At 46.1% G+C, this 11835-nt stretch overlaps 1 protein-coding gene across 1 annotated transcript; it reads right to left on the minus strand.

The window, feature by feature from the left end:
• LOC308057136 (sushi, nidogen and EGF-like domain-containing protein 1) lies at positions 1–7305 on the minus strand. The gene is made up of 7 exons (XM_080411287.1): positions 4839–7305; positions 3573–3617; positions 3425–3460; positions 2893–3023; positions 2288–2569; positions 1104–1241; positions 1–447 (listed from the first exon to the last, which is right to left on the minus strand). The coding sequence occupies exons 1-7, from the start codon at positions 4909–4911 to the stop codon at positions 253–255; spliced, it is 900 nt and encodes a 299-aa protein (XP_080267413.1). The 5' UTR covers positions 4912–7305; the 3' UTR covers positions 1–252.
• Between the last annotated feature and the right edge of the window lie 4530 nt (positions 7306–11835).

The following is an 11835-nucleotide window of genomic DNA, read 5'->3' on the forward strand; positions in this document are numbered from 1 at the left end:
TTGCAGTGTCTCGGCTGCCATTTTATTGCTCTGGTAGAGGTTGACGCGTCCCGCCATGCGGCCTTGCCCTCCGCGTGCAACGCAGGAGATAACAATGGGGACAATGGGGATGATGGGGACAATGGGGATGGTCCCTCTGCCCCAGGCACCTTGATTTATCTGTGAGAAGAACCTAAGAGGAGGAAACAGTTTCCCAAGCAATTCTCAAATTTCCCTTTTTTCTTGGTTCTCTCCCCAAAAATAACCTTCAACTTACAACCAGCAGCTGTTGCTGCTGGCAGCCTTGGGTGCCTCTGTGGGGACTCCCGTCACCTTAAAGTCATCCACCTGGAAGACCCAACGCCCTGGCACGTTGACATTGGAGGTCATGGTGATGTTGATGATGGCTTCGGTCTGGGAGCCAGGGATGTTGTAGTAGTTGGTTTCATCTCCACTGTTGAAGCCAGCCTGGAGAAAGGTCCAAAATGGAGGGCTCAGACCCCACCCAAGGGGTTGACAGCATGGGACAGCCTCCTGCTGGTGGTGGTGATGTCCTCAAAAAACACGATGGGCCAACCTTCAGTCTTCGGGGAAGCTCGTGGTGTCTCCCCCCAAATGTTATGGGCTAACCTCTGACCTTTGTCATCTTTGTCCCCAGAAGACGACGTGGGACCGCCTTCTACCATGAGCAAGTGCAGTGCTTTCCCCCTCCAAAATGTTGTGGGCCGACCTCCAACCCTCATCATCATTGGCCCCAGAAGGTGGCCTCCTACCGTGAGTGAACCTTTTGTTTTCCCCTCAAAATGTTGTGAGCCACCATCCTACTGATGGCATTGCTCTCCCCCCCAAAATGGCATGGGCCACCTTCCAGCCTTGGATGAACCTGGTGTTGTCCCCCCAAAATGTTATGGGCCAACCTGTCTTTGGCATTGTCTTCTACCAAAAAAAATGTTGTGCCAAAGTCCCACCTTCACTGTTGTTTTCCCCAAAAAACATTGTGGGCCAAAGTCCTACCTTCACCTAACCTGCTTTTGTCACCAAAAACCATGACTGGTCAAAACCCTCCCACGTTCCTCCCCCCTCCCCATCCCATTTCCCTCTGCTTTTCCTTCAGCCTCACGTACGTGGGCTGGAGTGCCTCCAAGACCTGTTTCAGGGTCACCGTCGCTTGCCGACCCTGTAGTCCATTGGATATCCCAGTAGTTGAGGATGATGAAGGACACCTTGGTGTTGGTGGTCAAGACAGCTTGGAAGGTGTTTCCCTGCAAAGAGGAAGGAGGAGTTGAAACCACCAGTGGTGGGCTGAGCAGGGATGGATGGGATTGAGCCCTGAAGCTACAGGCAGGTGTAGACTGCTCGCCCAGAGCTGGGCAAGGAAGCTGTCACGGTGAGGTGTGGTCCATCTGGGTTGGTTTTTGGGTGTCTACCTTCAGATGAGTACTTTTGGTGTTCTGCCACAGCCTTTTTCTCTGCTCAGGGTGGGCAGAGGAGCAGCCTAGTAGAAAAGCTGGCTTTCAAACACAGAGAAAACCCTTTCTTTTAATTAATTTACTTAAATGTATAGATTTATTTCATTATTTAAAATAAACCCCAATTTCAATTGACTGGGGAGTTGCCAGATCCACGTGGTGGCACCTAGCGATAGTCAAGGAGGTCCACGGGGTTTTGCGTGTCCATCCATGGCTGGCAGGTAGGATCGAGGGGCTGGAGGACACGTGCTCACCTCAAATGTCATGAAGGTAATGGAATGGGTGCCAAAGACCAATGGATGGGTCATGAAGGCTGACGAATGGGTTGTGAAGGCCGACGAATGGGTTGTGAAGGCCAGGAATGGAAGGCGATGGCCAAGGAAGAGGTCGCAAAGGCCATCAAAGAGATTGTAAGGCCAAGAAATGGGTTGTGAGACCAACGCATCAGTTGCCAAGGTCAGTGAGTGGGTTTTGAAGACCAATGAATGGAATTCAAGGCCAACACAAGGGTTGCAGGTCCCAGAAATGGGTCATAAGGACAAGTGGGTCACGAGAGCCGATGAGTGGGTTGGAAGGCCAGCGCATGGGTTGGAAGGCCCGCACACGGGTCGCGCAAACGAATGAAGGGGTTGCGAAGGCTCGCAAATGGCGCAACCGCAGTGGGGCTCTGGTTTTGGTGGGCCTCAATCCTCAGTCATCTGCTCAATGACAGATTTGAGGCCATGATTTCGCTCCGCTCTCCAGAACGCGTCTGCCTGTGGCTCACCTCCATGCCAAGTCAGGGTGGTATAAAGGAATCTGGAGGCGTGTGGCCTTCAATCCATGAGTGTGGACCTTACCTTACTGCTGGTAGAGCCGTAGTAGGCCACGTGGTCCCAGGTGGCCACAAAAACCCACGTGGCAGTGTAGGGGATCTCGGGGAAGTATTGGTTGATGTCCTTGGTGGCACGTGCCAGCAGTGCCGGGTCGGTGCTCTCCCTGTAGTAGATATCTCCTCCCCTCACGTTGTCAACATCCGCCCAGTATGGGGTCACGAAGGGACGCCCGTCGGCCAGGGGGAAGGGGTCGGGAGTGTATTGCTTGACTTTGGAGTCAAAGGAGATGACGCCATTGTTGTTCACCTGCAGAAGACACCAAGTCAACCGCAACACGGCAGCAACCTCTGCCACGGGGTCAACGCCTTGACTTAGTTGTGGGTAACCTGGAGATGGACGCAGGATCCAGATGTGGTCTCACCACTGCCTTCTATGACCATCTTGGAGCTGTTTAGGTCACTACTGCATCTACAGCTCTATCAAAATGAGGGTGGTGACCTCAACTTGGCAGTGGACCTCTCCTCCACTGATCCAGGAGGGTGTAGGGCTCCTCCCCAGACCCACCAACCCTATGAGGATGCACCTTTGGTGCTTTGATGCACCAGAAAGTGGAATTTTGGCTCACATACGTAAAGTCTTTGGTACTCTTTGCCATAGAAGGTGAAGGGCACGGTGAGGAAGACCTTCTCCGATGTCCCATCGTCAAGTTTGGGGTTCTTCTGGTCATTCTCACCCGGACCATAGGGGTATAGCAGGAATGCTGCAGGAAGGCAGAAGCTGAGGTATCAGGACCCCCCACCGCCCCCCCCCCCGGGGACGCACCACCACCACCAAACCCTCCCAGCCTCATTGCATTTTGGGGTGAAACCCACCAGCTTTGGGATTCCTGACTCGAAATGGAGCCTGTGCTCCACGTGACCTAAAAATGGGGTGTCTGACGGGTGGGGGGATGGACCTGGGGCCGAAGGGAATTGCCCGGTGGGAATTGCAGGGGGTACAGGTGGATTTGGGGACAAACAGCATGAAAATCAAGCATCTGGTTTCAGCGTAGCTGGGAGGAAGCTTTGCTCCCTTCCTGCCTCCCAAAGCAGAGCAGAAACAACCCCATTTTGGGTGGAAATCTCATATTTTAGGGCAAGAACCTGCAAGGTGAATATCCACCTTTGTCTTCCTTCGGTTGGACGATCATCACGGCTCCTGGAAAAGAGATGGGGGAGGGGGGAATTAACCCAGGAGCACCCACCACCCATGACTTCTTCATCTAGCAGCAACCTCAGGAGGAAAATCCATCTTTTTTTTTTTTACCTACCTGACAGCAGGAGCAGGAAAGTGAAGGAAGGCTTCATCCCAGCTCCTGCAAAATCGCAAAAAATGTGGAAAAAATTTCAAAAATAACCAATGAGAAACTGATGAAGCAGCCCAAAAGTGCTCTGGAAGGGGAAGGTTTCTCATTAAAATCCAAACCGTCCTATTTTCACGGCGTTTTTTGCCCCACGGCGTGGTGGGGATGGATTACTTTGACCATTTTTGAAATGAATTTGAAATCCATTTGGACCGATTTTTAAATGAATTTGAAATGAATTTGGATCAATTTTGAAATGAATTTCAAATTCATTTTGATCGATTTTGAAATTAAATGGAAATTCATGTTGACCAATTTTGAAATGAAATTGAAATTCGTGTTGACCAGTTTTGAAATGAATTTGAAATCCATTTGGACCGTTTTTGAAATGAATTTGAAATTCACTTGGACCAAGTTTGAAATTAATTTGAAATTTATTTTTGACAAATTTTTAAACTGCATGGCTGGGAAAGTATCTTTTTTTATGGGAGCTGAGGACAGCCCGATTCCCCGAGGGTATTTTAACCCTTTACTCGCCCCACATTGCCCCCACCGGGGGTCTTGCCCCCGGGAATTGCCCCCTGCAGCCTAGTTGGGCATAATCAGTGGGGGAGGGGGTGAAAAACTAAACCCCCCCAGGTGTTTTCCTGGCTGGAAAAAGAGAAACTGGGGCAAGACAGAGGATGTGTGACATGGATGTGAGGAGCCCCCACTCACCAGACTTGGCATTTTGGCAGAATGGTGCAAAATTTTGTGGGTTTTGCACAATCAACTTCTGAGCCGGAGCAGCACCGAGTCGGGGGGGGGGGGGGGGGGGGCGCTTTGGTTTGGTGTGATTCATAAGCCAGACGCAGTGAGAGCAATGTCTCAAAGCCACGCGATGCAAGCAATATCTACACACAGTGAGAGCAATCTCTCAAAGCCGCGCAGTGCAAGCAATATCCACGCGCAGTGAGAGCAACAGCTCAAAGCCACGCAATGCAAGCAATATCCACGCACAGGGCGAGCAACGGCTCAAAGCCGCGCGGTGCAAGCAATATCCACGTGCAGTGAGAGCAATGGCTCAAAGCCACGCAGTGCAAGCAATATCCACACGCAGTGAGAGTGATGGCTCAAAGCCACGCAGTCCAAGTGATATCCACGTGCAGTGAGAGCAATGTCTCAAAGCCATGCAGTGCAAGCAATATCCCTAAGGGGGCGAGGGACACTGGCAATGGAAATAAAATCTCTTACCTTGGTACCTCCCTGCGTCCCGATTTCCCCAGGAAAAGGTGAGGCGAGGAGGCACCGCCACGAGCTCAGGCATGAAGAAAATGAGTTTATGTCACATCCTCCCCCTTCTTTTAACATGTAGCCCTCTTGGCCCCCCTCCACCGTGTAAAAAAAACCCAACGTGGATCCGCGCTCAGGCAGCCGCGGTCTCCGGAGGGTCAGATTTTGGGGCCATGGAGACCTTTGGCTCTGCCCGATGTTTTTTGACCCCTAGATAAGGATTTGGCCAGGAGACACGGGGGGGTGAGGGGGTGGGGGGTGCGCTTGCAGTTCCCAGGAATTCCCAGAAGGCATTTCTGCAACTCATGTCAGAAAAAAACACTGTTGTCCCCACACCCCCACACCCCCTCCAGCAGCAAACGAGGCTGGGCAAAATGTGCTGAGTGCATAGTTTCCAGAAGTTTCCTGGGGTCCTGGGGGGGTCACAGCAGTGGGGGGAAGAGTGGAAACCTGGAAGGAGGCTGGGAGGCAGCTGGGGGATCGATTCATGCAACAGTATTTGCAATAGCGAAGAAACAGTAAATGATATTAGCAGGGATGGCTGCTGGTCCTGCACCCATTGCAATGTCTTCTGTGGGTTCTGCACCTGCTGCAACGACCCCTGTGGGTCCTGCACCCATTGCAACATCCCCTGAGGGTCCTGCACCTATTGTGATGTCCCCTGAGGGTCCTGCACCCATTGTGATGTCCCCTGAGGGTTCTGCACCCATTGCAACTTCCCCTGTGGGTCCTGCACCCATTGCAATGTCTCCTGTGGGTCCTGCACCCATCAAAACGTCCTCTGTGGATTCTACGCCCATCACATTGTCCCCTGTGGGTCCTGCACCCATTGCAACATCCTCTGTGGGTTCTGCACCCATTTCAACATCCCCTGTGGGTCCTGCACCCATCACAATATCCCTTGCATGTCCTGCACCCATTGCAATGTCCGCTGTAGGTCCTGCACCTGTTGCAACATCCTATGCGGGTCCTGCACCCATTGCAACATCCCCTGTGGGTCCTGCACCCATTGCAATGTCCGCTGTAGGTCCTGCACCTGTTGCAACATCCTCTGAGGGTCCTGCACCCATTGCAATGCCCCCTGTGGGTTCTGCACCCATCACAATGTCCTCTGCATGTCCTGCACCCATTGCACACATCTCCGGTGTGTGCTGCACCCATTGCAACATTCTCTGCAGGTCCTGCACCCATCACAATATCTCCTGTAGCTCCTGCACCCATTGCAATATTCCCCACGGGTCCTGCACCCATTGCAACATCCTCTGTGGGTCCTGCACCCATCAAAACATCCTCTGTGGGTTCTACACCCATTTCAACATTCCCTGTGGGTCCTGCACCCATCACAATATCCCCTGTGGGTTCTGCACCCATTGCAATGTCCCCTGCATGTCCTGCACCCATTGCAATGTCTCCTGCAGCTCCTGCACCCATCACAACATCCCCTGCGGGTCCCTCACCAGTCACCACGTCCTCAGTGGCCCCGTCGCAGGTGATGGCTGTGCAGTGACACGTCCAGGCTGCCCCAAGGTGCCCCAGCAGCTCCAGTTCCCGGGAAGCCGGGGGCAGGTTCATGACCTGACCTCCCCAGGCCGTGCCAGGACCTGCAGCACCGTGTCCATTCCTCCCCTTTCGCAAGATCCCTCTGACCCCGCACCCCCCCGCCCTTTTTGGAGCCGATTCCTGCTGGGATGGACTGGGGGGAGCGAGAGCACCAGGAGCGGGGGCAGGGACGTGGTGATAAGCTCGATCCAGTTATAAAAAGGAAGGTTTTGGGATTGACCCACCACGATTTTTCCACCCACCCCTGGATGTCCATGGGCGTCGGAGGGAACGAGGAGGGAAACTGAGGCAGAGAGGAGCCTGCTGGTAGGTGGGGGTGGGGGGTGGGGTGGGGGGTGGGATCTGGTTTTACTCATTTTCCTTCATTTTTCTTCATCCTCATGAGCCCAGGTGTATCCCACCTGAGCAGAACAAGGTGTGGGTGACACCTTCACACACACCCCCCCAAGCAGGAGGCCCAGGTGGGGCAAATTGACCCTAAAACTATATAAAAACGGGGTTTTTTCTCCCTCTTAAACTCTTGGAGATGGTTTTGGTGACACCCAGTGCCGTAAATCCCAGTTGGGTGCGTTGGTTAACCCCGAGAAATGTTGAGTGGTGGGACCACCGATAGCACACGGTGGGCAACCAGAAGCTCTGAGAACCTTCCAGAAGGTGGAAGTGAGGCTTGTCCTCGCCCCCTTTTTGACCCAAATTTTGGTGATTTGGGGTGGGGGGAGAAGGTTCCTGGGGGGGGTTGATGGCACGAGGGGGAGGGGTGAGTCTCAGGTGGCATCAAGGAAGGGTTAGGGGGATGGTTGGGTTGGACGCAACTGGGAAAACTGGGGGGGGGGGGTCGTTGGGTAGAGGGGGTTGAGCAGAATTAAGCCTCCAAGTTAAGTTTCCATGGGGGTGGGGGAAGGGAAAAAGTGTTTGGGGACAATGTCAGGCCAAGAGGGGGGGAAGGGACACCTGGGTCCCTTCTGGGCTCCTGCTTGTCCCTGGACGGCTTTTTCCAACCCTCCAAAAAAATAAAATATTCATATTTTTGATCTTTTTTTCCCCCCAGTGATGGGCAGGATGGTGCTGCTCCCCACCTGGCTGGCTCTTTTCTGTGGTAAGCAATGACCCCACCCCCTTCCCCTCAAAAATATTGAATTTCCCAGGCTTTGAGAGGGATTTTCACTTCAGGTTTTGGCACCGAAAATTCCTCATTCCCCATCTCTTCATGTGGCAGAAATTCCCCTTATCCCCTCAGTTCTCTCCAGCGAAAAAAAAATATTTTGTTTTTAACTCTTCACCAAAAATCTCCATCCCCCAAATTATTTTTGCACCGAAAAAGCCTCTTATTGGTTTAAGGAAGAAAAGAAAAAAAAAAAAAAAAGCCTTGATTTCCTCGTTTCTCGTTTTTTAAAAGAGAAAACAAGTTTCCTGCTTTGTAATGTCCCCTGTGTTTATTTCAGGTAAAAAAAAAAAAATTAAAAATTACCTATTTGGTGTTTTTTTCCCAGAAAAATAAGATCTTATATACTGGGACTTTCTTTTAGGAAGGGGAGAGGAAGCTCTTATTGCATTATCATTATTATCATTATTAACATTATTATCATTACTATCATCATCATCATCATTATTACTTTTTTATTATTATTGTCTTAAAAATTTTATTTAAAAAATTAAAATTTAATTTTTATAGTATTTTTAATCTTATTAATATTTTTTAATTTTATTTTTTGTTTAGGGAAAAGCCCTTGTATTTCTTTTTATTTTAAGAAAAAAGTAATTATTATTTACCTATTTATTTTTTTCCCCTTAGGAAAAAAGCCCTTTCTGGTTTGGCTACCCACCCCACCCCACCAAAAAAAAAAGGCTTTATTCCATGTATTTTCCCAGAAAAAAAGCCTTTATCACATTTTCTTTACCAGAAAAAAAGCCTTATGGCAGTATTTTTAAGTCAATAAATTCCTGGGTTTTTTTCACAAAAATCCACCATCACCTGTTTGATTTTCAGCCAAAACCAGTTATTAGCTTTTTTTCTTTCAGAAAATAAACATTTTATTCTTTTTTTTTAAAAAAGCCCTTATTACCTGTTTTGACTGTAGCCAGACATTGTTATTCCCTATTTTTCACCAAAACACCCTTATTTTTTGTTTTCTTTGGGAAGAAATGTGCAAATTAACTTTTTTACCAAAAAAAACCCCTTACTACCTGTTTGGGTTTTTTTGGGGGGGGCAGGGAAATATAGTATCAGCTGCTTTTAATTTTTTTTTTTTTTTTAATCAAAGAGCCTTTATCACCTTTTTGGTTTTGTTTCTAGCAAAAGCCCCAATTTCCTGGTTTTTTCTACCCAAAACTCCATGTTACCTGTTCAACTTTGAGCACAAAATTCTTACTCCCAGGTTTGTTGTTTTGTTTTTTTTTAAGAAAAAAAACCACAAAGCAATTTTCCCTGTAGGTTTTTTTTTAACTTTTTTTTTTTTTTGAACAATACTTTTCACCTATTCATTAGTCTCAGTTTTGGTGGCGGTTTTAATAATAAAATATATAAATTTATAAAAAAATCCAAACATTTTGCTTGTGGGTTTTTTGTTTATTTTTTCCTTAAGATGATAAACAGATATTTTTAACCCGGTTTGGTTTTTTTTTGGTTTTTTTTTAGGAAAAAGCTCTTCATTTCTCGTGTTTTAATAGCATTAAAAAATTTGAGGGTTTCTTTTTTTTTTTTTTTTCCCAGAAAAAACAAACAAACAAACAAACCACCACTTTATTATGAGTTTATCAGAGGGGAAAAAGAAAAATCTCCATCTCCTGTTCTTTTTTTCATTTAAAAAAAAAATCCTATCACTTCTCTTACCAAAACCATCTTACCTGGGGTTTCTCCTTTTTTTCTTTCAGAAAAAAACCCTATTATATGTATTTTTAATGAAAAAAATACTTAAATTTGGGGTTTTTTTAGGAAACGGTCACTGACCTAGGTGTGTTTTTTCTTTAAAAATATTTTTTTAAGTGTTGCTTCATTTTTTTATTGGATTTCTTTGCTTTTTTAAAGAAAAAAACCCTTCTGCCTCCTAGTTTTTCATCAAAAAGCCCTTAAAACCTGTTTTGTTTTAATCAAAAATCCTTTACGGCTCATTTTCTTTTAAGAAAAAGCCCACATTTCCCTTTTTATTTTCTTTTCCCCCAGCAAAAGACACTTACTTTTATAACCCTCAGCAAAAAAACCCTTCGTTTTATAAGACTTTTTACCAGGAGTTTCTGCAGCAAAAATAATATTTCTTTCTGAAATATTTCTGAAAAGTGGAGCTTTTTCAGGACTTTCTGCTGCAATTTCTGCATCTAAAAAAAAAAACCCAAACAATTTTCATTTTTTCCCTTTGGAGCTTTCTGCTGGTTTTCTCTGCAAAATGCCCTTAGTCCTGACTTTTTTTTTTTTTAGATTTTTTTTTTTTGGCCTTTCTATTACAATTTCTGTAATAAAACCCCTTTGTGCATTTTAGCAACAGCAAAAAAACCCAAAATAACCAAAACCAACCCAGAACGCAGCCACACACACAAAAAACCCAAACCAAAAGAAACCGCCAAACCCACACTCACTTTCCATGGCCATTTCTGCTGCAAAAAGCTTTTATTCCCCATTTTTATTTTTCAAGACATCTCAACTGTCCGTATCTGCCAGGGCAAAAGCCACCCTCATTCCTTAATTCCTTGTTCTCAGAAACTCTCATCGCCAATTTCTGCCGCAAAATCCATTTCCACCCTTCTGAAACCTCCACAGAAAAAAAAAAAATCCTTATTTTTATTTCTTTCAGAAGATCCTACAGCAATGTTTTTTTTCAGCCAAAACCCTCTCGTTCCTTGGGGTTTTTTTTGCACGACCTCCTGTTGCCAGTTTCTGTGGCAAAAAAAAGCGGCAGCCTTATCTCTTGATTTGGGTTATTTGGTTTTATTTTATTTTTTGTGCAAGAAATTTCTCCTATCATCTCTGCGTCCCAACCCCCTCAAAAAACAACCACCCCCCCAAACAAACCTAAAACCCCAAACCAAATCAAAAGCTAATAAAACAAACCCCCAACCCCCAAAACAAAAAAACAACCAACCCAAAAACAAAACAACCCCCCACCCCCAAAAGAAAGCAAAAAAACCCCAAAAAACCAACCAAAACAAAACCACACAAAAAAAACAAAACCAAAAAAAAGCCAACCCCCCCAAACCAACACCAAAAAATCAAGCCCCAAAAAACAACCCCAAAACAAAACAACCCCCTCAAAAAAAACCCCAAAACACCCCAAAACAAAAAAAAACTAAAAAAAAAACCCAAAAAAACAAACCAAACCAAAATCCAAACAAACAACCCCCCCAAAAAACAAAACCCAAAACAAAATCCTAAAAAAGCCCCCCAAAAACAAAAAAAATCCCCCAAACCCCAAACCAAACAAAAAACATGAAAAAACAAACCCCCAAAACAAAAAAAAAACAAAAAACCAAACCCCCAAACCCAAACCTAACCCAACCTAAACCAAAAAAATCCCCAAAATACCCCAAACCCCCCAAAATCCAAAAAAACCCCCCAAAAAACCCAAACCCCAAACCAAAGCAAAACCCCAAGAAAAACACCCAACCCCACAAAAAAACAAAAAAGACAATCCCAAAAAACCAAACCAAAGCAAAACGCAAAAAAAGAACCCAACCCCCCCCCAAAAAACCCGAAAAACCAAACCCCCAAAACCGAAACCAAACCAAAATCCCCAAAACAAACCCAAAAAACCAAACCCCAAAACCCCAAAATGAACCCCCAAAAACCAAACCCAAAATCCAAACAAAATCAAAACCCCAAACCCCCAAAAACAAACAAAAAAACCTAAAAAAAACCAAACCCAAAACCCAAACCAAAGCCCCCCCAAATAAAAAATACCTAAAAAAACAAACCCCCAAACCCAAACCAAACCAAAACCAGAAAAAACAAACCCAAAAACCCAAACCTCCAAAAAACCAAAATAAACCCCAAAAAACGAAATGCAAATAAAACCAAAAAAGAACCCTGTAAAACCAAAGCCCAAAACCAAAAGAAAATCAAAACCCAAAACCCCAAACCCCCAAAACCTCAAAAAAACAAAAAAACCACCCACCCCCCCAAAAAAAACCAAACCAAACCAAAACCCCAAAACCCAAACCCTCAACCCCCCAAAAAATACCTAAAAAACCCAAACCCCCAAAACCAAACAAAACCAAAACTCAAAAAAACAAACCCAAAAAAACAAAGCCCCAAAGAATCAAAATGAACCCTGAAACACCAAACCCCAAAACCCAAACAAAAACAAAATCCAAAACCCCCCAACCCCCAAAAAAACTAAAAAAGCAAACCCCAAACCAAACCAAAACCCAAAAAAACAAACCCCCAAAAAAGTCATGCAAAAAACCAAAA

The sequence above is a fragment of the Falco punctatus genome, assembly GCF_963210335.1.
Source record: "Falco punctatus genome assembly, contig: scaffold_193, whole genome shotgun sequence".
NCBI classification, from domain to species: domain Eukaryota; kingdom Metazoa; phylum Chordata; class Aves; order Falconiformes; family Falconidae; genus Falco; species Falco punctatus.

Coding starts and splice junctions, on each gene's coding strand:
- LOC308057136 (XM_080411287.1), bottom strand. CDS start 4,911: ATGCCTGAGCTCGTGGCGGTGCCTCCTCGCCTCACCTTTTCCTGGGGA. Junction 3,618..4,838: donor GGACGCAGGGAGGTACCAAG/GTAAGAGATTTT, acceptor GCGATTTTGCAG/GAGCTGGGATGAAGCCTTCC. Junction 2,570..2,892: donor AAGAGTACCAAAGACTTTAC/GTATGTGAGCCA, acceptor TGTCTTCTGCAG/GTGAACAACAATGGCGTCAT.